Source organism: Stigmatopora nigra, chromosome 19 (assembly GCF_051989575.1).
Source record: "Stigmatopora nigra isolate UIUO_SnigA chromosome 19, RoL_Snig_1.1, whole genome shotgun sequence".
Classification (NCBI taxonomy): Eukaryota; Metazoa; Chordata; class Actinopteri; order Syngnathiformes; family Syngnathidae; genus Stigmatopora; species Stigmatopora nigra.
Genome location: NC_135526.1, coordinates 10,231,341 through 10,257,523, shown reverse-complemented (window position 1 = coordinate 10,257,523; position 26,183 = coordinate 10,231,341). Strand labels below are relative to the sequence as shown.

Sequence of the window (26,183 nt, the reverse complement as noted above, 5' to 3'; positions counted from 1 at the left end):
GCATTTTCTGCATGAATCATCTTGTAAAGTATTGATAGATTTGCTAGATTTTTGGACTTAGATCACTTAACAGCCACAATACAAATAACGATATATCATTTTCCAACAAAGTGTAACTTCAGTTAAAATCTCCTTTTTGCTGAATTATATATTTACCTCCACCTAAAAAAATAATTTTGCAATTCACTTCATTGTTTTAAATTATTAGCCTTCTGGAAGAACTGAGAAAGTCCAAGTTATGGATAGTGAAAAAACTGCAAATCATTATGGCGCTTTACATCATTTCAAAGAGACATCTATTAGGGAGGAGGAGTCTGTTTTGGTAGGAACTAAAAACGTGACTCCAATGATGAGTGCGACCAACCCGAACAACGCCTTTCATTTTGGCACCGTTCAAAAGTTCATGGATGTCAAGTTTTGGCGCAAATAAAAAAAGTGGAATGAGATGAAGCATATCAATTCAAGTTTTCTGATTTCTTTTACTTTTAAAATAAATTTCAATCAAATTAGCAAACATTGAACACTTTTCAAAAATTCAGGCCCCCCGTCCCAAACACACACACATGCATGAAAAATAGTGAACCCTGAAAATGATGCAAATCCAAACGCAGAACAAAGTGTATCATACACATTTTAAAAACTTTGAACTGCATTTTCTTAAGTGGGCCGCCTCGTGGTGTGTATGATTATTTGCCTGACTTTGGTGCGCGCAGTCGCAGGGTCAATTGCCACTGGGGGCAGTGTGATAGTGAGTGCTGATAGAAGTTTGTCTCTCAGTGTGCCCTACGGCTGACTGGCGACCAGTCAAGGGTGTAGTCTAGCTTTGACCTGAAGACAGCTGGGTTAGGCTCCAGTAACCCCTCAACCCTTTCGAGGATGCACGGTGTGGAAGATGAAAAATGAATGAATGAATGAAAAAAATTAAAACATTTCCTAAAATGGAGGCTATTTATAGTACAGTAATCCCATTTCTTCATTATAACCTCCAAGACCAAGTGGAATCTATCATATATGTAGAAATACCGAAATAAAGGTATTCAATTTAGCTGACAATTTACATTACTAAAATCATACTTAAAGATGATTTGAAAATGAAACAACAATCGTTGCTTAACAGCAGAATGGAATATTTTTGCGACAATCAGAATGTTCAATCAAATTTAGGCTAGGAATAATTACTTGTTTTCATTCTTTTTAACTCAAATGCACACCGTGGCAATGTAAATCCACTGCCGCCAGCCATTGATGGACAGTAGAATTACACTCAAAATAATCGTAGGCACAATAAAAAATAAAAAAAGCAACAAACTATACATATAAGAAATTAGCAATTTGGCATGCAGGACCAAATGCGTGATGGGGATGGGTGATGTGCTTCTCCCTCTATGGATGTAAGGCACAGGCGTAATTCCCTCTCCAACGTGCAATAAACAAGTCGGGATAAGTACATCAGGAGAACAAATTTTAACCTATATATGACAGGGTGAAGAAGAAGGAAAAAAAAGAGGATATATTATCACAAGCGATATCACACTCAAGTCAATGACCCTTCTTTGTGGTAAATGCTGTTTGTGGCTAGCTTGAATGCTGCTAGTAGTATCAGATTTTGACATTTGCTATGGGTACCCTTTAAGCAGCATCTAAACCAGGGTCTAAAACCGGTCATCAAAAGGCCGCAGGGTGTGCAGGTTTTCATTCAAACCAAGCAAGCAAGTGTAATCAGTTGATTGCAGCCGGTTTCTACTTATTTTAGAAGACCTCTCATTAGTTAAACTGTCGCCTTTGTGGTATCGGTTTGAGACCCCTGATCTAAACTCTTCTGGCATTTGACCTGCCCTATAAAAATTTCATAAATCTGCCCCTATGGGCCCCGGTGGGGCGAGTGGTTAGTGTGTCGACCTCACAGTTCTGGGATCCTGGGTTCAAATTCAGGTTATATCCACCTGTGTGGAGTTTGCATGTTGTCCCCGGGCCTGCGTGGATTTCCTCCGCAAATAAGAATAAGAAAATAGGAAATAATATGCATTTTTTATTTAGCAAATGCATTATAGCAACCTTTCCTGATTTAATGTGTTCTCTTAAAATGTCTATGCTCTCATGTTACATTGTACCATATTTTTCAGTGGAATTTCAATTGAGGCAGTCTTTATTTTGTGTCAAAATTTTGGTGCACCTACCCCATTCTACCGAGAACATCCAACATGAACAGCTATAATTTTGAAAAAGAAAAGAAATCCCCAAACTAAATTTCTATTTGTCTGAGACAAAATATCGTCATGAGGTAGTTTATTGCAGACTGTTTCACTAATTCAACAATTTTTGAACGCGAAACAGTAGATTTTATAATTCATGAATAAGAAAAAATGCCTTAAATCAGGGTAGTGGTTTAATACATTTGCTGACCGGACTACACAGTTTTTAGGAAAATACTTAAAGTCAACGAAAACAACTATTCCAAAGTGAGGCTGGTTGAGAGAACAGTAGGCGGGGCTTGGTATTCACTTAAACGGATCTGGCATTGGGTTTAGTGTCTCTTACCTTTGTGTGTTAATGTGAAAACAGGCATATGGTAGTTTTGTGTCACGCCATTTCAAAAAGATGGTTCCAAATAGAGTGACTCTGAATCAAGACACATTGAAAAAGATTTCAGTTATTTCACTTATGTATAAAGCGACAAAATATGACTGAATAAATACAGCGTCCAGAGGCTTTTTCCACATACAATTATTTGTTTGTTGTTGTTTTTTTTTAGAAAAATATGATTGAGGGCCTTCAATATCAATTAAAATGACGGCTCTGTGTTAGACTTTTTGAGCTCGAGTTTCTCTTAACGTTGTGCTCGACAGTCCTAAAGGCAGACGTTGTTTCTTATTTGGCAGGTGGATCCAGTGCCAGCTTGCGAAAGGAAAAGTCTTCCGTTGGGGCAAACGCAGACCTCGTAGACCGTCTGCCTGGTGCCGGATGACGAGGGACCGGAGGCCGCCTTACCCTCCGGAAGACGCATTAGGCGGATACGGCGGGCGTCCAGGGAGATCTGGAGGACCAGAGAGACAAGGAAGGGATTGGAAGATTTTTTATTTGACTTGTTTCATACTAAATGAGACATTATTTTTCAAGGAAATCTCTAGAGTTTAAGGTTTCAACGTCCGTAGGCACGCCTGCATATTAGTCAAGTAAACTTTGCTCATCTCAACATTTTTATTTTACTGGATTTCAAACCAGATTCTAAATGTAGCATTATGTTGGTGTTTATCTATATAATTCAATTGAAAAACAAAGAAAATGAAGACTCATGTTTAAACCTCACCTGAAATTTTAACAGTGTACAGGATAAATTAATTTTGACCTAATGTTAACTAATCTAATTACCTTTTCTCTTTTTGAGGCAGATTTTAGGCACTCCTCTGTTTACTGTAAATGCTCTCTGAGCAGAGTGCTTTTCGCCACCTACGCTACTTGCTGGCCTTTTATTTGCCACCAGAAATTTGTTGCTTAATCAGTATAAACACTGTGATATAAATAGTTGTAGAAATCTTTAAACGGAACCAAAAAAGAAAGCACATTTTTATTTGGACCGCTCTAAATTGCCCAATTTATTTATATATTTATATATTTATATATATATATATATATATATATATATATATATATATATATATATATATATATATATATATATATATATATATATATATATATATATATATATATATATATATATATATATATATATATATATATATATATATATATATATATATATATATATATATATATATATATGTATATATGTATATATATATATATATATATATATATATATATATATATATATATATATATATATATATATATATATATATATATATATATATATATATATATATATATATATATATATATATATATATATATATATATATATATATATATATATATATATATATATATATATATATATATATATATATATATATATATATATATATATATATATATATATATATATATATATATATATATATATATATATATATATATATATATATATATATATATATATATATATATATATATATATATATATATATATATATATATATATATATATATATATATATATATATATATATATATATATATATATATATATATATATATATATATATATATATATATATATATATATATATATATATATATATATATATATATATATATATATATATATATATATATATATATATATATATATATATATATATATGACAACGAAATTCCCCGAATAGGAGATGAATACAGTTATCTAATCCAATATATATATCAGTGCCGGTCTGTGCATTTTCTCGTAGCACCTTCAACGAATCAATCCAACCCTCAAAATATTTTATGGCTATAAAACCTTGTGTGTGCGGTCGATTGGTCGCCGGTCTTTTGGTCGCCCGGACCGCGACAAAGGGTAACCAAAAGACCGGCGACCAAAAGACCAACGACCAAAAGACCGGCGACAAAACAAGGTAAAACAACACGGTCTACGCATCAATAAAAGCCAACAATGGCCATGAGCAGTTTCACTGAGCCGACGTGTGAGTGTAAAAAAGTTTGTATGTACATGCGTTGTCCCTTTAAGAAGTTGCGTCAGTCAGGGTCTTAACAAGTTATCCAACGACAAACAATAAAAATCCAGGAATTTTGGAGGTTTTCTTTAGCCTAATATTTACTAGGGCATTAAGTATGACTAAATAGTAATTCACTGTTTGTATTTAGGGAATTTGAGCAATGATTTAAATGGTAATTATCGATAACCTTCCGGGCGACCAAAAGACCGGCGACCAATCGACCGTGTACCAAAACCTCGACTGCAGCTACAGCTGCAACACATAAAATAAAAACTGAATCAATGCACAAAAATGTGGTAATCCACTTCCTAGCAGAATTTATTGATTTAATACGAATTCTGGAGCTTTTCAGTGGATTACATTGTCAGCCCTCGCTACCTCAGCAGAACATTGTTAGGGACCCATACCATCCTGGTCATAACCTTTTCCAGCTGCTTCCCTCTGGCAGACACTAAAGGTCTCATAAAGCATGGAAAAATAGACTTAGGGACAGTTTTTTTCCAACAGCCATCAGGACTCTGAACTTGCGTTAGCACGACATACAATCCCTTCTGTGCATCTTGGGAGTTTGCAATAACAATGTGAAATATCTTAGATTATGCAATATTTTAGAAGATACCTTGCCAGGACATGAGTTTTTATAGTAATTATTTAAGTCTTTTTTTTTTACCGGCAAAACATACTTTGTGGAGTAGCACCAACAATTCTGTTATACACAGCTGTGTATAATGACAATAAAGGCTTTTGATTGATTTGATTGATGTGACTTCTTTCCCTGCGTGACCGGACATTTCGTCGACAGACACCTCGTCACCGGACGCTTCATCCCCAGACGGTTCGTCGAACGTACACTTCGTCACCGGACAGTTCGTCGAACAGACATATCGCCGCCGGAGATTTTGGCGCCGGACTCGCGAACAATTGTTTTTAAAATAAAAGGCAATAAATGAAATTATTTTATTAAAAATGTTATTAAAAAGAAGACAAAGGAAACTCACATATTCTTTGTCGTCTTCCTTCTATTTTTTTGGTTGGTATTCCCATAGGTATCGTGTATACAGACTAGATTTCCGATGCGCGTTGTGAGGAAACGGAGCTAGACGTCGTCGCTTGTCGGCCATTTTAAGAACCGGCCCATTCGCTCCTATCAATAAAGTCAATAGAATTTGTTCTTTGAAAGAACAATAGGTTGCTTGATCTAAAATCAAACTTGTGCGTCTATATCAAAGTCAGAGATGCAGTATTTTTCGCATACTTCATAACAAATATCAGCATCCAAACAGAATCGTAGCCACAAATAAAAACCAAACATTTAATAGTAATTTAGTGGAGTTACTCAGTGCCCCCGAGAACTTGTCTGTTGCAAGGTGTGTCCTTATTTGTTACGTGACATCTGAGTTGTTTTGTCACGTTGATTCTTTTTGGGGTGTTTCCAAACGTGGAGCGTTCAACGTAGTGTGTTTAGAGACGAGCACATTTAATACTTGCTCATGCCCAAATGTTAATGTGTTTGTGTTGTCAAGCGAGGTTTTGGTGTTTTATTTTCTTTAATTCAAGAATATGTGAATTTCCTTTGTCTTCTTTAAAAGTGGTTAAGGTTAGGCAAACTATCTAGCGACGAAGTGTCCAGCGACGTTTTGTCTGTTGACGAGGCGTCCGTTCGATAAACCGTCCGGGGACGAAGTGTCCGGCGACGAAGTGTCTGTCGACGAAGTGTCCATCGACGAAATGTCCGGGTACCCTTTCCGTGACAAATGGTCGTTGGCCATAGAGATAGAGTGAAGCGGAGGTCACCGCATCGAGCTGTGAGCCTCTCATCCAATGATGTAAGGTTATAATTCTGAAAAAAATGGTTCTTATTAAGTGCCACTGAAGGAAATCATAAGATTCATGGATGCAAGGTTTAATTTTGCATACATTTGCAATAGTAATACAAAATACTAATGTTGTCCTTCACCAACCGCGATTGACGATTCTCTGAACCCATGCCCTACAATTGAATTCAGGGTTGTTTCACGGTTTTCTCTCCCCGTCTGTGTCCAAATACGTTTGTGAACATTGCCCTTGAATGACAAAGGGTTGCTTTTCATAAAGTTACTTTTGTCCCTAATATGTTGACGTTGAAAATGGGATTATGAAATATGGGATTACGCAATACTCAATTTTGAAGTTAAGTTAATATTCAGGGCCGGGCTTCCCTCCTATTTGCCTATGTCCTCCCTCTGTCCTCATTCTGCCTCCAACTCGGTGCTTACATTTTTCCACTCACTCAACTTCCACGTTGATCCGTTCCACACATCATCTGCCGCTGATAAAAGGATTTCACTCCCTGGCTCTGCAGCAATAGCGTAGTGTCAGATCAGATCTGTTTCACATCAGCCGAGGAGGATTAATGGAGGGCGGCCGCCGAGAAAGTCTTTTAAAAAGTTAACAGTGTACATTAAGACCTGCTGCTGCTGCTGATATGAACAAAGGCAAGGAGGAATAGGAAGATGACCTTGGCGCTTTGTTTGTTTGCTCCAATTAGAAATCATCACAACATACCACAGGGTCACCCCAAGTCTTTATTGCAACATTCTACTTTCCTGGAAGATGATATTATATATTAATGGCATATAATTAGTTTTAAAGGTGAATCAGGGAGTGAGCATTGCGAAGGTCTGGTATTTACAGTAAACTGTTGATTAGCAATCACATAATTAAGTGGAGGATTATCATTAATACTTTAATAATAATTTAACACTCCTACCTAATCAATCATTACGCAAATCCTTAGTTATCCTTTTGTCATGCATTATATGAATAAACTGCACACTATAAACAACAGGAGTACAGCAAACTCCCATGTGGCACATTAAAAACTGTTCCAGCCTTCCATTCTGCATGAAAGTAAGTGAATAGGGAAAAAACACAAAACTCTTCAAGATAAAAACCAGATTTTCCCTAATCCCTCCGATAGTGTAGCAGGTTAATGAATACTTGAGAGTAATTTAAAAAAATATTTTTCATGTGCAGCCATAACTGTATTATACTACCGCCTGGTGGTTAGGGAGTGCACATCAGATGGGGTTGGCAATGTATGAAACCAACTGCTATTGTTACCATGTATACAAAACTACATTTTATAGTGGATTTTTTTATCGATAAACATTTCAAAAAGTTATAAGGAGGATCTTTGAACTGATGAAAGGCTTTTTAAAAAAATATTTTCAACTAGGAAGGAGGGTTTGAGAAACGACAAAGAATGATCTCACAGGTTGATAGCTGTGCCTCTTATTATTTCATCTCATCTTATTTTCTGGACCGCTTATCCTCATTAGGGTCACAGAGGTTGCCAGAGGCAATCCCAGCTGTCTACGGGCCAGAGGAGGGGGACACGCTGAATCGGTGGCCGATGGCTGTGAGGCCGACACATTAACCACTCGCGTCACCTAATTCACTACAACACACCTCTCCGTCTTTGGACTCAAGTCGCAGCTCATTCCTGCAGATGGCTTGAATATCCCCGGCCTCAGCCAGGATTTGAATGCCTTTGGGGGCCTCCATAACTAGGGAGCGGGTGGGGGACTCCAGCCTGGAGAACAAAACACAATCAATACGGGTCATCATTATGTTCTTGTTTATATGGGAAAGTGGTTAAAAAAACACTCATCTTGTACACATTGTGACATCAAAGGAAAATTTCATCCACAAAATATAAATAAAGAAGAAACCCAAAGTGGAAGGCCCGCTGGAGCGAGTGGTTGGAACGTCAGCCTCACAGCTCTGTGGTCCTGGGTTCAAATCCATGTAACATCCACCTGTGTGGAGTTTGCATGTTATCTCCGGGCCTGCGTGGGTTTCCTCTGGGTACTCTGGTTTCCTCCCATGTTCCAAAAACGGACATGGCAGGCTGATCTACATTGCCCCTAGGTATGGGTGTGAGTATGCATGATTGTCCGTGTCATTGTGCCCTGCGATCAGCTGGCCATCGATTAAAGGTGTTCGCTGCCTCTGGCCCAGAGTCAGCTGGGATCGGTTGTTATCAGGATACAATAAAATAAATCAATAGGGTACACCAAAATCTACATCTCTACAACTACGACAGGGGTAGGGAACCTATGGCTCGGGAGCCATATGTGGCTCCTTTGATGGGTGTATATGGCTCTCCGCGAACCTCTGTGGTAAAATAGGGGAACACCAATAGGGGCTTCACGCCGGCACTGTGGCACCGAAACTATCTCTAACGCCTTTTTACATTGTTAAAGCATACTCTCATTGATATATATATATATATATATATATATATATATATATATATATATATATATATATATATATATATATATATATATATATATATATATATATATATATATATATATATATATATATATATATATATATATATATATATATATATATATATATATATATATATATATATATATATATATATATATATATATATATATATATATATATATATATATATATATATATATATATATATATATATATATATATATATATATATATATATATATATATATATATATATATATATATATATATATATATATATATATATATATATATATATATATATATATATATATATATATATATATATATATATATATATATATATATATATATATATATATATATATATATATATATATATATATATATATATATATATATATATATATATATATATATATATATATATATATATATATATATATATATATATATATATATATATATATATATATATATATATATATATATATATATATATATATATATATATATATATATATATATATATATATATATATATATATATATATATATATATATATATATATATATATCGCTTAATAAGGGGAATTCAAAATCAAATAATGGATAAAGCAAAGCATATAGTTTTGGGGGGGATTTCTTAACTTGGATATTTTTCGTCATATATATATATATATATATATATATATATATATATATATATATATATATATATATATATATATATATATATATATATATATATATATATATATATATATATATATATATATATATATATATATATATATATATATGCAAATGAGTGACGAAAAATATCCAAGTTAAGAAATCCCCCCCAAAACTATATGCTTTGCTTTATCCATTATTTGATTTTGAATTCCCCTTATTAGGCGATTTAACGTGGCACATATTTTTACACACACACATAGGTCACACGTAAAAGTCCAAAATGCACTACAAAGTGAACGACTTTTGGACCCTGGTGGAACGAGCTCTGGCCGCCATCTGGCGGACAAATACGGTTATTAGATCTATTAAGCCGTGGAGGGAGATATTTCAGCGGCGCAAGGCACATTTTCATATGCTTTATTTATCTTAAGACATTAATATATTATGTCCTCATAATTTTCTCAAAATATTGTTTCCTCACATCTTTCATACAAAATTGGTATACTTTGACCAATTTAAAAGGGTTTAGTTGGTAGTTGTGTTAGGACCATGGAACAAATTAGAGAATTTACATATAAAGTACACATCTACTTACGACATTTTCAAGTTACGAAACAAGTCTAATTTCGTAAGTAAAGGTACGACTGTATATTGGTTTTCTGTGTCTATTTGTTATTTTTTCATTAGATGCATAGAGTGGTGGGACTTGGAACCATGGAATAAATTCTGAACAAGCCCACTTTACTCTACTGAACTTACTTGGACTACTTATTTATTTAGCAATTTATTTGTCTGTCTGTTGTTATTTGTGCACTATGTGGTGAAAGCTTTAAATCTCATTATACTTAATCACAATAATAAACATTCAATTCAATTCAATTGAAGCCGTGATGTGGTGAAGATCACAGTACTAATATGTGGAAATTCGATTCCTCTTGTTGATATTTATGAAAGTGGAAAGGAAATGAAAAGTTGGAACCTGTTACAAAATATATTTTCATGTATTCATTTTCCATACTCATTTTTCGTGCTCACCCTAAAAAGGTTTCCGGGAGGTGCTAGAACCTATCCCAGCCAACTATGGACATTAGGCAGGAGGCACCCTGAATTGGTGGCCAGCCAATCGCAGTGCATAAGGAGACGGTCAACCATTTATTTATATTGTCTCTTTTTATATTTTAAAGTCCTTTGCGATGTTTATTTCATGATGATAATTGTGAATGTCTGATGAAGAATTTTTTTACCAGGTTACCTAATTATGCCTTCCATCTCAGAATCTCTGCATGAATTCCAACTCAGTGTGCCTTGAACTGGGTGCAATAAAAACAAACTAAACTGTCATTTTACCATACTTTAAAAGTGCACTCAGCGACTTTGAAAGCCTGCCAGAGTTTAACTTTGAGCGCCCTTATGTTTTCCTGAAGGATTCAGACAATAAATTTAAAGCCCATAAGGCAGAAATCTAGAGACGATCATCATTAAAGGTTGAAGTTTTTTTTTACCCTTTATATTCGCAGCGCGAGTCCATTAAAGTCATGTGATGGCAAGCAAAACTAAACACAAAAAATACATGTTACTTTATTTTATTACCTCATAAATATTGACTTTTATCTATAGCTCGGGATTGGCTTCTATCAACGCATGCTCACGCTGCCATTTCACTTTGGCACAAAGTAGTGTCTGTGATGCAAGGACACAGATAAATGCTTTGCTTAGAAATGTGACAGCTAAGAGAGATATTTTCACATATGTTTAATATGGTAGATTCTGAATGAGATCTCATAATGTTCGACTGCTACCTAGTTTGTCAAACCTGGTGAGAAGTTGCAATACTCAATACGGACTGGGGATTGCTCAAGTGTGTAATTTTTTTTTCTAGACTAACTTTACAATAATTAATCTATTCCAATGTGTCTACAGTCGTTCCTAGTCTTTGAATTAGATGTGTGGGTGCTTGAAGTGGATGCGTGGTGGACGCTAGAAGAAGGCAATTGGATTCGATCCCAGGTGGTCTTTGGTAAGAAATCCCAGGTACAAGTTAGCCCAACTTGTCAAACGACAGTGAGGTACAATTGACCTCTAGTTAAGAGAATATGGGGACACCCTAGTCTTTGCACCTAGTCAGTTATACAAGTGGGGAGTGATATTTTGATTGGAAATCAATTGCAGGGCACCAAAAAGTCATACCTATGGACAATTTGCAGCCTAGGTACTCTTGACTTTTGGAGAGACAAGTCGGGTTCATATAGTAAGATTTGACAAACAAAGCTGACTCTTTTGAGAAAATTGTGGGGTTTCAAACATTCCCACTATTTGCACCAATGGACAATGAACTATAAACTTTTGGATGATGAAGAGCTTTGAAAAGTCTTTCACGCAGTGAAATATGAATAGTCATTTCTTTGCCCTCGGCACATATTCCTATTTCTCTCGCTTTCTGGATTACAAAAAAAAGCACCCAAAAAATAAGTTTAGACGTTTTTTTAATGGCTTTCATCTTACGTATTATCTTTCTCTTGTGCCTCCTACAGTCGGAAGCCCGTCGCTGTGCATCATCTTTTTTTTGCCCTACTTTTTTATGTTCCAGCTGGTTTCCCACTGTCCTACTTTACAAATTCAGATCAAACGACCTAACACGGTTTGAAGCCTATCATTTGTTAAACAAAGTACAAGCCACCCAAAGAGGTTGAATCTTTGACAGACGAGGCCTTTGGACACGTAAAAACTATCCAAAGGACTTACTTTGCCAGTCAATATCAGGGCACTGCTGACTTTTGGGGTCGACGGACGCTTGGTCGACGGACGTTTGGTCGACGGGTGTTTGGTCGACGGGTGTTTGGTCGACGGGCGTTTGGTCGACGGGCGTTTGGTCGACGGGCGTTTGGTCGACGGGCGTTTGGTCGACGGGCGTTTGGTCGACGGGCGTTTGGTCGACGGGCGTTTGGTCGACGGGCGTTTGGTCGACGGGCGTTTGGTCGACGGGCGTTTGGTCGACGGGCGTTTGGTCGACGGGCGTTTGGTCGACGGGCGTTTGGTCGACGGGCGTTTGGTCGACGGGCGTTTGGTCGACGGGCGTTTGGTCGACGGGCGTTTGGTCGACGGGCGTTTGGTCGACGGGCGTTTGGTCGACGGGCGTTTGGTCGACGGGCGTTTGGTCGACGGGCGTTTGGTCGACGGGCGTTTGGTCGACGGGCGTTTGGTCGACGGGCGTTTGGTCGACGGGCGTTTGGTCGACGGGCGTTTGGTCGACGGGCGTTTGGTCGACGGGCGTTTGGTCGACGGGCGTTTGGTCGACGGGCGTTTGGTCGACGGGCGTTTGGTCGACGGGCGTTTGGTCGAACGGGCGTTTGGTCGACGGGCGTTTGGTCGACGGGCGTTTGGTCGACGGGCGTTTGGTCGACGGGCGTTTGGTCGACGGGCGTTTGGTCGACGGGCGTTTGGTCGACGGGCGTTTGGTCGACGGGCGTTTGGTCGACGGGCGTTTGGTCGACGGGCGTTTGGTCGACGGACGTTTCGTCGAAGGGATGTTTCGGCGACGGATTCGCTCGCTCTGAAAATTATAATCATGAGAAAAAGAGAGCGAGAGAAAGAGAGAAAGAGAAAGAGAGTACAGCAAGGTGTTAAAATACTTTATATATTCATGTTGAAATACTTTGTCTCGTCATTTTTATCAAACTGAGAGAACTTAATACAACTAGGTGTTGAAATATCAAAATTATCAATAAGAGCACTCATTTAACATTTGACACAAATTATGTACTGTAAATAGTTAAATAGTTTTTACTTGGATTCCGAAAAAGATGGCTATCGAATCAACCCCCGAGGATACCCACTGATTCTTTTAAAATAGTGTTGCTCGGTTCACCTAATATGCAATTGTTTTGATCTTATGGACGCTTGCTTGTTTTAATTCTCATGCATTTGTTTTTGAGTTCCGACCTTAATAGTTGTTTTGAATACCTGATATGCAATTGTTGTTGCAGTTGTTTTTTGACCTTAAGGTTAACGCTTAAGCAATTAGATTGAATAGATAACCTTGTAATTGTTTTGATTCGATGTCTTAAATAAGCAGGAGATGAATTTAGTCTTTTAGAATGATCCGTGGTGAGGACGAGCCAGGATTGATTCTCACTTGCAAGATAACGCTGGATTATGTGCTCTGATGTCTTCCTTGCATTGTTTTATATTATATTAAAGATAACTCAAAATGAACCTAACATGTACAAAGGAATTTCAAAACCTAGCTGTATTGGAAGGTCTCTCAGTTTTATAAAAATGACCATATAACGTATTGCAACATGACCATATAAAGTATTGCAACATGACCATATATAGTCTTTCAATATGACCATATCAAGTATTTCAGCATAACCATATAAAGTATTTCAACATGACCATATATATAGTATTTCAATATGACCATATATAGTATTTCAACATGACCATCTCAAGTATTTCAACATGACCATCTCAAGTATTTCAACATGACCATCTCAAGTATTTCAACATGACCATCTCAAGTATTTCAACATGACCATATATAGTATTCCAATATGACCATATCTAGTATTTCAACATGACCATATCAAGTATTTCAACACCTTGCTGTACTCTCTCTCTCTCCCTCATGATTATAATTTTGAGGGCGAGCGAATCCGGCGATGAAACGTCCGTTCAACAAAATGTCCGGCGTCGAATCCGTTGACAAAACATATGTTCGACGAAATGTCCATTCGACAAAATGTCCGTTCGACGGATGTCCGGGCGATGAACTGTCCGTCGACCAAACGTCCGTTCGACGAAACGTCCGAGGACCAAGTGTCTGTCGAACAAACGTACACATGGTGGGAATAGCAACATACAGTAATACCTTTACACACGAGTGCCCCAACATACGAGCAATTTAAGATATGAGTACATTTCTGAGCAAATATTTGCCTTGAGATACGAGTATACAAGACAGCCAGGTGGCCATGACGGGAAAGGATGCTCATGATTTCAGTGTTTCAAATATATCTACAAGCACTGGGGGGAGCGTTGCATTTTTCCGTGTTTGTTTTATTACATTAGTCAGTGCAGAATTAAGGGAAAACAATGGGTCCAAGCAAGCTGGTGCAATGAAGAGTAGTGTGAAGAAAAGGCATATGATGACAATCAATATTGAGCACGAAATAATTGAAAAACATTAGAGTAGTATACACGTAACTGAGTTGGCTCGCCAATACGTATGGAGAAGCAAGAAGTTTTCCTCGAAAGCCGCGGTGGAATACATTAACCCCTTTGCCTTGGTTATTGAATTTAGTGTAGCGTAACATTAAACTTTTTTAAGTGTGTGTGTATAAGAATCTAAGTTCATTTACCGTATTTTCACGAGAATAAGGCACACTAAAAGTTTTACATTTTCTCCAAAATAGACAGGGCGCCTTATAATGCGGAGCGCCGCCGTATGCTCTAAAGCAGTGGTCTCAAACCGATTCCACATAGGGCCGCAGTGAGTCCTGGTCTTTGTTCCAAACGATCCAGTGCCTACATTTTAACCAATCAGGTGTCTTCTAAAATAGGTGGCACCTGACTCTAATTAACTGATTACACTTGAAAAAGGTATCCTTGTTGAGTTGGAATGAAAACCTGCACCCACTGCGGCCCTTTGAGGACTGATTTGAGACCACTGCTCTAAAGTCTGACTGAGAGCACTTCTTGCCGAAAATATAGAGAGAAGGCGGACATAGGTCAGGCTTGTGGAGGGGGTGTGTGTAAGAACATGCTGGGCATGTGTTTATTGCAAAACTACTTTGGTAGGGTTTCTAAGATTCCCGAAAATGAATAATATAAATAGACACGCTTACAAATCTCAGTTCAAACTTCAAGCCATCAATTATAGAGCAGCCTTTAGGGAATTTTTCATCAACAAATCCATGGTGAGCAAATGGAGGAACCAGGAGAACTGGCTTTGCTAAGTCAAGAAGAAGAAGCTAAGTTGATTTGCGACTCCATGCGTGCCCATTGCCCATCTCACAGCAGCGTTGAAAAACCAAGTCACGAAAATGAACTCTGGGCTTGCCGTCATTCCCGGAGGCTTAACTAAAGAACTCCAAGCGCTGAATATTGGCATCAACCGGGCGTTTAAAGCAAAGTTGCGAGTGGCAAGGGAACAATGGTTGAGTAGGTGGCGAACACAGCTTTACAAAGGGTGGCAGGCAGTGCCGGGGTAGTTACAACATTATTTGCGAATGGATTGTGGCCGCTTGGACTAACGTGTCTGCTTGCACTGTTGTTCGAGCTTTTGCCAAGGCCGGCATCATTTCTGTCGAGCCACACGGCAATGAGAGTGACTCTGACAAAGAAGAGAGGGAATCTGGCGTTTTTGATGAATCATTTGGACAATTGTTCAATTTGGACACAGAAAATGAGGACTTGAAAATGAGAGTGGATTTGTGGGTAATGATTGATCAAAAACCGTGAGTACATTGTAAAATGGCTAAATAAAGTATAACCGAACCTAGTTTTGCTTCTGTTGCCTTTTTAAAAACGTATTTTTAGCTTGTGTCCATATGTTTAAGGTGGTGTATGTTTAAGCTGGTGTATGTTTAAGCTGGTGTATGTTTAAGCTGGTGTATGTTTAAGATGGTGTATGTTTAAACTGGTGTATGTTTAAACTGGTGTATGTTTAAACTGGTGTATGTTTAAACTGGTGTATGTTTAAGATGGTGTATGTTTAAGATGGTGTGGGTTTTGCCGTGCCTGGCTCCGTTTATTGGTGTGGTGCGTCTTGTATGTGTGTCAAATACAGAAATAGCAGTTATTACTGAGACTACGGCTTTAAATGTGGTGCGGCATATAGTCTCTCATCTCTTTTGCACTGTCACTCTCCCTCTCTCTCTTTCTCTCTCTCACCTCCGCGCACTCTGCGCTGTACTGAATAACGTCTCATTTTAATATTAAGCATCATAACTACTAGTTATTTGTTACTCTGTTAGTAGATGGTGAATTAAAACTATTAAAATATGTTTTCCAATGTAATTCCAAGAAATTTCCCAAATACGGGATGTCCTTTGGACTCCGTGGAGGAAGTGGGAGAGTGGAGGATTCTGACCAGGATGAGGTCCATCATGGACAGCACCTCCCACCCCCTGCACGAGTCGGTGAAGTCCCTTCGAAGCTCTTTTAGCAGTAGACTGCGGTACCCTCACTGCAGGAAGTAGCGCTTCCGCAGATACTTCCTCCCATCAGCTGTCAGGCTCTTTAACCAAAAAATGGCTGTGGGTTAGGACCTACTGAATTCTCATATAGTATACATGTGCTTCTATATATATGTATGTGTATGTATGTATGTATATATATATATATATATATATCTTTATATATATATATATATATATATATATATATATATATATATATATATATATATATATATATATATATCTTTATATATATATATATATATATATATATATATATATATATATATATATATATATATATATATGTATATATATATATATATATATATATATATATATATATATATATATATATATATATATATATATATATATATATATATATATATATATATATATATATATATATATATATATATATATATATATATATGTATATATATATATGTATATATATATATATATATATATATATATATATATATATATATATATATATATATATGTATATATATATATATATATATATATATATATATATATATATATATATATATATATATATATATATATATATATATATATATATATATATATATATATATATATATATATATATATATATATATATATATATATATATATATATATATATATATATATATATATATATATATATATTTCAGCAACACGGTTACTTATTTATATATTTATTCATGTATTTATTTATTAACTACCTATTTGTGTAAAATGCCTTTCCTATTTCTGCATCCTCACCCTCTTGCTACTGCAACAAAGAAATTTCCCGAATACGGGATGAATAAAGTTATCTAATCCAATCCAATCCAAATAAAGTTCTAATTTAACCTAATATCCATTTTTTGCAGTTTTTTTTTCAGAGGGTGGGAATGATTTAATTTGTAATCAGTCAATTTCTATGGGAAAAATATGTTTGAGATACGAGTATATCGACATACGAGCTCGGTCCTGGACCGAATTAAGCTCGTATCTCAAAGTATGACTGTACACCATCTTACACAAGAAAGTACACTATGTAATCATGAAACATGCACCTGACAGGTCTAGATAGCAAAAATGCAACGGATGCCAAAAACGTTTCGAGTTAGTGCCATACTCCCTACACCCTGTAGAAACGAAAAATAATGTTTAGAATTTGTTGGGTGCTAAAATCTCCCAGCACCTTGAAGAACTGATCAGCTTCTGCAAAAAAGCTATGTAAATGTAAACAAAAGAAAAGACAAGTGCAGACCAACATTTTACTGGACATTTTTTGGCTTTTAAATATTCATAATGAACATATATTGTCTCAGAAAGCTAATACAGTGGTAATTCGACAAAGCCCCGACATACTAGCAATTTGAGATAGGAGTAAAATTTTGGGCAAATATTTATCTTGAGACACGAGACAAATTCTGATATACGAGCATACAGCGGACACAAGAGACTGCTCATAAGTACATAATGGGCACTGTCTTTGTGGTCGCAACTCCCTCGTGTAATGTCTCTATGAGCACTGGGCAGAGCATTGTATATTTTCAGTTGTTTTTTTCCCCGTCACTAATACGAGAGAATTACTACTTGGGTACCTGATGTTGGCAAGTAGTCGTGCGTTATCCTATTGTGAGGACATTTGTGTGCATCATTTTCGGACTATTTTGAAGGGAATAAGCAAGCAACCCTCAATAAGTTGCATCTGAAAGTCAGGGTGGAGGCTGGGCAAATAGAGCAACCCGGGAGACGAAAGGTATCAACATTTAAAACTGAATTAGAATTAAGTTTAGTGTAAGGTTAGATTAAACATATTTCTTAGTGTGTCTGTATCGTAATCCAAGCTCATCTAAGATTGCTTATGTTATATTACGAGCGCATTGCCGTGCAAAAAGTCCACCACTTCCCCCTTTCTCCCCTCCTCTCTGTCCCTCTCTCTCCCCCCTCCGTGAACTCCGTCTAATTTTAATAATATTAGACACATTTTAGTACTATTGAACCACTAATTAGTTGTTACTTTGTTAATAAATGGCGAATTAGAGCAAATAAATATCTTTCCAATCGAATATGCTGTGTTTGGTGTTTTTTCAGAGGGTTGGTACGAATTAATTTGTCTTTAGTTAATTTCCATGGGAAACGTTCATTTGAGTTATGAGTAAATCGACATACGAGCTGAGTCCCGGAACAAATTAAGCTCGTATCTCGAGGTACCACTTTATTGGTATGTGTAGAGTGGGTAATGCACTCTAAGATATCATAACATAATACAAAATAAGGAAATAGAACTTTCATATATTATAAATAAGTTTTTCATAGGCATAAATCCTCCCAGCATCAGGCAGACAAATGGTTAAAGTAATGTACGATAGCCACTCACCGCAGTTCCTTGAAGGGTTCCGCGCGGACGTGTGGAGTCTCTAAAGACTTAGTGAACACGGCTCCCTGGGCGCCTGCGACAAAAAAAAAAAATCATTCAATGACTAAAATGTTGTTTATTTACAACCAAAATACAAAGATATATATATATATATATATATATATATATATATATATATATATATATATATATATATATATATATATATATATATATATATATATATATATATATATATATATATATATATATATATATATATATATATATATATATATATATATATATATATATATATATATATATATATATATATATATATATATATATATATATATATATATATATATATATATATATATATATATATATATATATATATGTATATATATATATACATATATATATATATATATATATATATATATATATATATACATATATATACATATATTTATTTTTTACAAACAATGGAATTGGTAGTATCAAGATGAATGCAGCTGTATGAAAAAGCCCATTAAAAACTTTGAGGTTGTTTGAAAGAAAAAAAATCATACATTCGCAAAACAACTTTTACTGTACCTTATGCGACTTAACATCCAGGTATTCAAATTAGCACTTAAAAATAACAATAAAAGCCCACGTTTTATATGAACAGATTGTTGTGGGTTGAAGAACTATTAGAACAAAGTTACGCACCCACATCAACAATCATTTCTTTCACTTGCAAAGGAGTTTCAACAGCGCCCCAATACATGTGAAAATGCAACGTGTACTTTCGCAATGTGGACAAAAAGACTGTAGCAGATGGCAAAAAAAAGAGCCAGGTAAAAGATGCACTCAGATTTGAAGTGCTTCTGCTGAGTTTTTGAAGCAAATGAGAGGGACAAAAAGCACTCTTATGTGGAGATGTTGCAAGACATGATAAATCCCAGGTACATTGCTCCATTCAAAAAATAAATACATTCATTTTCGGCCAAAAGACTCGCCACACTGCGCTAGAACGGGGTGATTTAATTTTTATTGCTCATTTATTTTATTTAGCCATTTCCTGGTCCTCGATACTCATTTCTTTGGTAGAAACACAGGTTCTCGTGTTTGGAGGAGAAAGAATAGTGAATTGCATCCAAAGAACACCTAACCACTGTGAAGAATGGGGGTGGAAACATCATGCTTTAGATTTGTTTTTCTGCAAAAGGACCAGGACGACTGATCTATGTAAAGAAAAGAATGAATGGGGCCATATATTGAGAGATTTCGAGAGAAAATCTCCTTCAATCAGCAAGGAAATTAAAGATGAGACGTGGCTGGGTCTTTCAGCATGACAATGATCCCAAACACACAGCCAGGGCAACAAATGAGTGGATTTGTAAGAAGCATTGCAAGGTCCTGGAGTGGCCTAGACAGTCTCCGGTTGTCTACCCCATACAAAATCTGTGGAAGGAGTTGAAAGTTCGTGATGGTCAACGAAAGCCCCAAAACATCACCGCTCCAGAGAAGATCTGCATAAAGGAAGGGGCCAAAATACCAGCAACGGTGTGTGAAAAGCTTGTGAAGAGTTACAGGAAACGTTTGGCCTCCGCTATTGCCAACAAAGCTTTGAAAATAACTTTTGGTATTGACCAAATACTTAATTTCTACTATACATTGCAAATAAATTAGTTAAAAATGTGATTTTCTGTGTTTTTTTTCCCCCACATTCTGTCTCTCATGGTTGAAGTCTGTCCATGTTGACAATTACAGGCCTTCGTAATCTTTTCAAGTAGGATAACTTGTACAATCTCTAGTATATATATATATATATATATATATATATATATATATATATATATATATATATATATATATATATATATATATATATATATATATATATATATATATATATATATATATATATATATATATATATATATATATATATATATATATATATATATATATATATATATATATATATAAAGGGCAGGGCACACTTGATTTTGCTTAACATGTTTTCCATGGCTCGCTGAACAAAATAGTCCCCAGCAATATCAGAATTACTGCTGTGTTTGTAGAAATGATGGAAAGTTTTTACGTGAAATGTTTAGCATTATTGACACGTTTATGACGTCTCAATGTTTGGCCGAGGCTGTTCTTTATTATTTTTATGCCACATTGCCTGCGTTTACCCTGCTGACAAGATTCTGCAAACCGTGAAGCGATTTCGTGATTACATGTTGGGCTGAAACATTCGTGAGTCAGGTGAGGAGAATGAATGATGCTATTAAATATGAATGCCTGTGTCCGTGTGCGGTGTGTTTAAAGGGCAGCCAAGCCAGTATCATCAGTTCTGGCGGGAAAGCTCAGTAATGATGAAATATGACGTAGGGAGAGAGAATAAAAATCCCTTAAATGAATAACTTCAGTGATTGGTGATTCGGTGGGTGCAAGTCTAAAAATAATCACGTTTTTACCCACGGTAAACAATCTGCCTAGACCTGGAGGATGTCTTAAGAAGCAATTGCGACCTAGACAGAGTGTGAAACTCAAATGTGAATATTAATGCAGCTGAACTTTTTTTTTATAATTGTGTGTTGATGCTACAGGCCTCGCAAACTACCTACGCTGAAGTCTAGGTGATGTGCCCTTGCCTACATAATGGCGAATAAACACTCCTAGTAGAACTGATTGAAGGTTTTGTGGTCTTGTGTGAATTATGCAAAAATCACAAAAACTAAATACTATAGCTACGCAGATTTTCGTCAAAGTACATCAGTCTTGAGGAAGATAAAAAAATAATTAAAAAAACATGACTGCAAAATTGTATTCAAACGGTAACTAAGATTGCCAAGATTTAATAAAGTTTTACATTTTCCTATAAATAATTATCAAAGTCTACATTGAAAATCAAAAATCAAACAAGGAAAGAAGACAGCATTTTTTTTTAAATTTATTTCAGATGCGCGTGTTGTTTCAGTTTCTAATCTTTCATGATTGCTTCGATGATTATACAGTAATAACTTGAGATTTGAATGTTGTGCGTTCCGAGACCAGGCTTGTATGTCACTTTACTCATATCCCAAATAAATTTTTCCTATAGAAAATAACGAACTACAAATTAATCCGATTCCAAAAGAAACACCTAAAATACCATATTAAAATTGAAAAACATGTTTTTAATTGTTGTAATTCACCACTTATGCTCACAAAGTAAATAATACATATCTACTGGTTGTGCTCTGCAATAAAATGTGACATTATTGTGTACAGTATTGCATGGTGTTACGTCCACGGGAGACGTCTTTGGCGAGGTTGGAAGGATTAAAAACCAGTCGCAGGGAAGCAGGTGGGGACGAGGCAATTTGTGTGCTCATAACAATAACTTTAATAACTCAGAAGGGACCATACAAAACAACAAGGACTTGTGAAACAAAAACTAAACCAAACTGGAACAGGGAGAACAAGTGGAATCGAGGAACAAGGTAGTGTGGCTGCATGGCAATGGAATCTACGCAGGAATTTATACAGAAGATCCGACAATGAATGCTAAACTCAGTGGTGTTTAAATACACAAATCAGGAAGTAATTATGGATCACGCACAGTTGCGCAAACCAACGGGATGGCAGGAGGGACATAACGAGAGTGGGAAAGCAGCAGGGCTGCTTTTGACACATGGAGTTCTTACTTTTGAGACAGGCGGTTACAGCTATCGGCGGACTAGCTGCTTCTCATGCCTCACAACCAGTTTGTTTTTTAAAGTTATGGAACCAGCCATGACTGGCTTTGAAGGTTTCGGTTCAGCTGCTTGCTTTACTTTCAAGTCCTCACACATTCTGCTAACTGTATCTCCTCTATCCATATTAAAAGAAGCCTCTCCTCTCGTCATGAATACCACTGCACAGCTCTAAAAGGACCACCCAGCAGTAGGACAATTTTGTCTCGTAATTCAGGTAAAAATTTGCTCAGAATATGTTGGGTCACTCGTATGTCAAGGTATTAGAATAATGTAATTTTGGTTCAGAAACGTCATTTACTTAAAATTGTAATTACTAAAAGTCAAATCTTTTCTCTACGTTTATAAAATTTTGATTGATTCATTTTCTGAACCGCTGTATCCCCACAGGGGTGGCGGAGGGTGCTGAATTGGTGGCCAGCCAATCAGCCAAGGCCGGGAGGGAAATCCAAACTCCACAAAAGTGGACTGTGAGGATCAAATGACAATTATGAAATACTTCTACTCTGATGGATTTTATATTTACTATTTGCATCTAAAATGTTCTCAACTCATTCCATACTTATTTGTCTTGCTCTTTACTATGTGCCCTACTGTTTAGTCTGTCCTTTTTAGTATTGCAGTCATTCTCTAGGTAAAGCCCAGAGACCTTTTCTAATAAATACGCAACACATCCTGCTGAGGTGCTTTGTCATTTATCCTTTCAGAGGCTTCAACATGCAGGAAGACATCAATACGTTTTTACCCCAGTGACTTGCTTTTTAAATTAAGTCAATAGCTGTCTCTGAAAAGTTAAAGGAAAAAAGAAATCAGCTCCAATAGCGTATTCGTCATTGACATAAAATTGGCTGGACATATTTATCACAACAGACCACCTTAAAAGGTGCAATGTCTAATGCCTGAAACTGAAACCGTGAATCAGTCCTTTTGCTTGTAAACTTTCATTTCAGGTTCTTTCCAAAGGCTAACAAAAATAATATTATGGAATTTGCTTGGTTAAGATCTGTTGGGTTTATTCTGTATTACTATTATACATATATGTGTAGTGTTACGGCTGGCAGCCTGGACACACCAGTAGGAGGTGTTTTATCTCCAGCTCTGGCTCCACCCCTGTGACCGAGCCCTGCCCAGGCCAAACACAGCTGTAATTAATTCCCCAATCATCCCTCCTGCCCTTATTTAAAGCCTTTTCAGTAGTCAGTTCAGCCCTTGCCTTTTACCTTGCCTTCTTGCCCTGGCCCTTGCCTTGCTGAGTTGCAGGCTTGTGAGTACGTAACTCCATGTTATATTTTGTATGTGGTGTTAATGATTTTGGGTTGCATAGGGGGACTTGAGATAAGTTTAGACACCCTTGGGTATACATATAGTTTGTGCATTTAGACACAGTTATTCCCCTGTCTAGATTATATTACATCAGTTTAACGGTGGCATCCTTCGGTCTGATTTCCTGTATTTTTGTGGGTGTTCATTTGGACACCTGTCTGGGAGGGGGTTTTACCGTGTTTATTTGAGGGTGCCACTTTAATATCTCGTGCTTCCCCTATGTTATCCCGTAGTCTGTTTTGTTGACTTTATTGTAAATAAAAATAACTGAAGGCTACTTGCAGTGTGTGTCCGAACTCATCTTTGACCGAACCTGTCTGCTGTGATAGTTGCGACTCTCTGGTATATCATACCCCAGGGGGAGTCGTAACAAGTGGGGGCTCGTCCGGGATATCATTAAGATCTGTTATCACAGCAGCAGTTTGGTCATTGGTGGTACGGACTGCATGTGCAGTAGGCCGGTGAAGGCTGGGCAAGCAGAGTTGAGGTAGGCACAGTTAATAGCTATCATTCAGTCTAGTGTAGTGCTGTAACTAGCAGGATGGACTTTGATGCGGAAGAGTTCCTTTTTTTTAACTTGGCACTGTAGATCAGGTTGACCAATGTAAGAGGAGAGATCTGTTAGGTCTTGCCGCTCATCTAGGGTTCACTCTGTCCAGGACTACCAGGCTAGCTGAAGTGAAGCAGGAGGTTATCCATATATTAATAGCAGCGCAGTACTTAGAAGCCACAGGAGGAGCATCTGCGGGTGTTTCCTCTCAGTCTCTGGTCGATTCTGAGGAATCAGGCAGGATGGAGAAAGATGAGGTAGGCAGGGATGGTGTCACCTTGAATGTAAAGGCTCTAGTTATAAATCCCAGGGCTTGTTTAAAAGGAAAACCAGAGGGATATGGTGCTGTATCTATTGGGGAAAATGCCCCCATTGCTCTAAAGATATTACGTATGCAATATGAGGCTAGGGATAGGGAGTATGCTCATCAGCTGGCCCTCAAGAAAATGGAGTTTGAAAAGGAGATTGAACTAAAAAGGCTGGACATTGAACTCTCAAAGAGTTCTAAAATGGTAGAAAGTAGGGGGTTTAAAGTTAGTGAAAGCCTTCCGCTTGTACAGCCTTTCAGTGAGACGAACGTCGAGGCGTGGTTTGGTGCGTTTGAACGGATAGCGCTGTCCAATAAGTGGCCAGAAGAAGGCTGGGCTCTAGTCTTACAAAGGAAACTGTCAGGGAAAGGCCTTGAAGCTTTAAGTACACTGTCGATAGAAGACAGGTTGGTATATGATAAGGTAAATAGAGCAGTGTTGCGCGTTTACGAACTGGTGCCTGAGGCGTACCGCCAAAAGTTCAGAAATCACAAATTAAAGCCTGGACAGGCCGTGGCTGAGTTTGGCCATGAGAAAGAAAAAGCTTTGGAGCTTGAGCGTGTAGAGAAAGCACGTGTAGCTCAAGAATGGCTTGAGAAAAAAAAAGCTTTGGAGCTTGAGCGTGTAGAGAAAGCACGTGTGGAGCAAGAATGGCTTGCGAGAGAAAAAGCTTTGGAGTTTGCACGTCTAGAGAAAGCACGTCTTGAGCAAGAACGGCTTGAGAAAGAAAGAGTTTTGGAATCTAAGAGGCAAGAGAGAGAAAAAGCTTTGGAGTTTGCACGTTTAGAGAAAGCACGTCTTGAGCAAGAACGGCTTGAGAAAGAAAGAGTTTTGGAATTTAAGAGGCAAGAGAAAGAAAAAGCCTTGGAGCAAGATCGACTAGAAAGAGAAAAGGCCTTAGAGCAAGATCGACTAGAAAGAGAAAAGGCCTTGAAAGCAGAGCGAAAAGAAAAAGAACTGATTGAAAGAGAAAATATTTTGGAGCAGGAAAATTTAGAAAGAAAAAAATTGGAGCAAGAGCGGCTTGAAAAAGAACAAGGCAAGAAGAAAATGTCCGCCGCGGAGATCAGCCTGCAGAAAGCACCCCAAGTTCCGGTGCCGAGGCCACGCAAAGTACTCCTGTCGCCCCTGGGGC

The 26,183-nt window shown here is 36.8% G+C and overlaps 1 protein-coding gene across 5 annotated transcripts in view; it reads right to left on the bottom strand.

Moving 5' to 3' along the window:
* Positions 1-459: 459 nt before the first annotated feature.
* The window catches only part of sgcd (sarcoglycan, delta (dystrophin-associated glycoprotein)), a 188,711-nt gene continuing 162,987 nt past the window's right edge, over positions 460-26,183 (bottom strand). For 4 of the 5 annotated variants that reach the window (XM_077740607.1, XM_077740608.1, XM_077740609.1 and 1 more), the window contains 3 exons: positions 19,152-19,224; positions 8,070-8,193; positions 460-3,034 (listed from right to left, as the gene is read on the bottom strand). In XM_077740607.1, coding sequence (XP_077596733.1) covers positions 2,849-3,034; positions 8,070-8,193; positions 19,152-19,224 — 383 coding nt within the window. In that variant the 3' untranslated portion in view covers positions 460-2,848. The remainder of the gene's footprint in view (positions 3,035-8,069; positions 8,194-19,151; positions 19,225-26,183) is intronic. The other variant, XR_013329789.1, reaches the window with a different exon arrangement.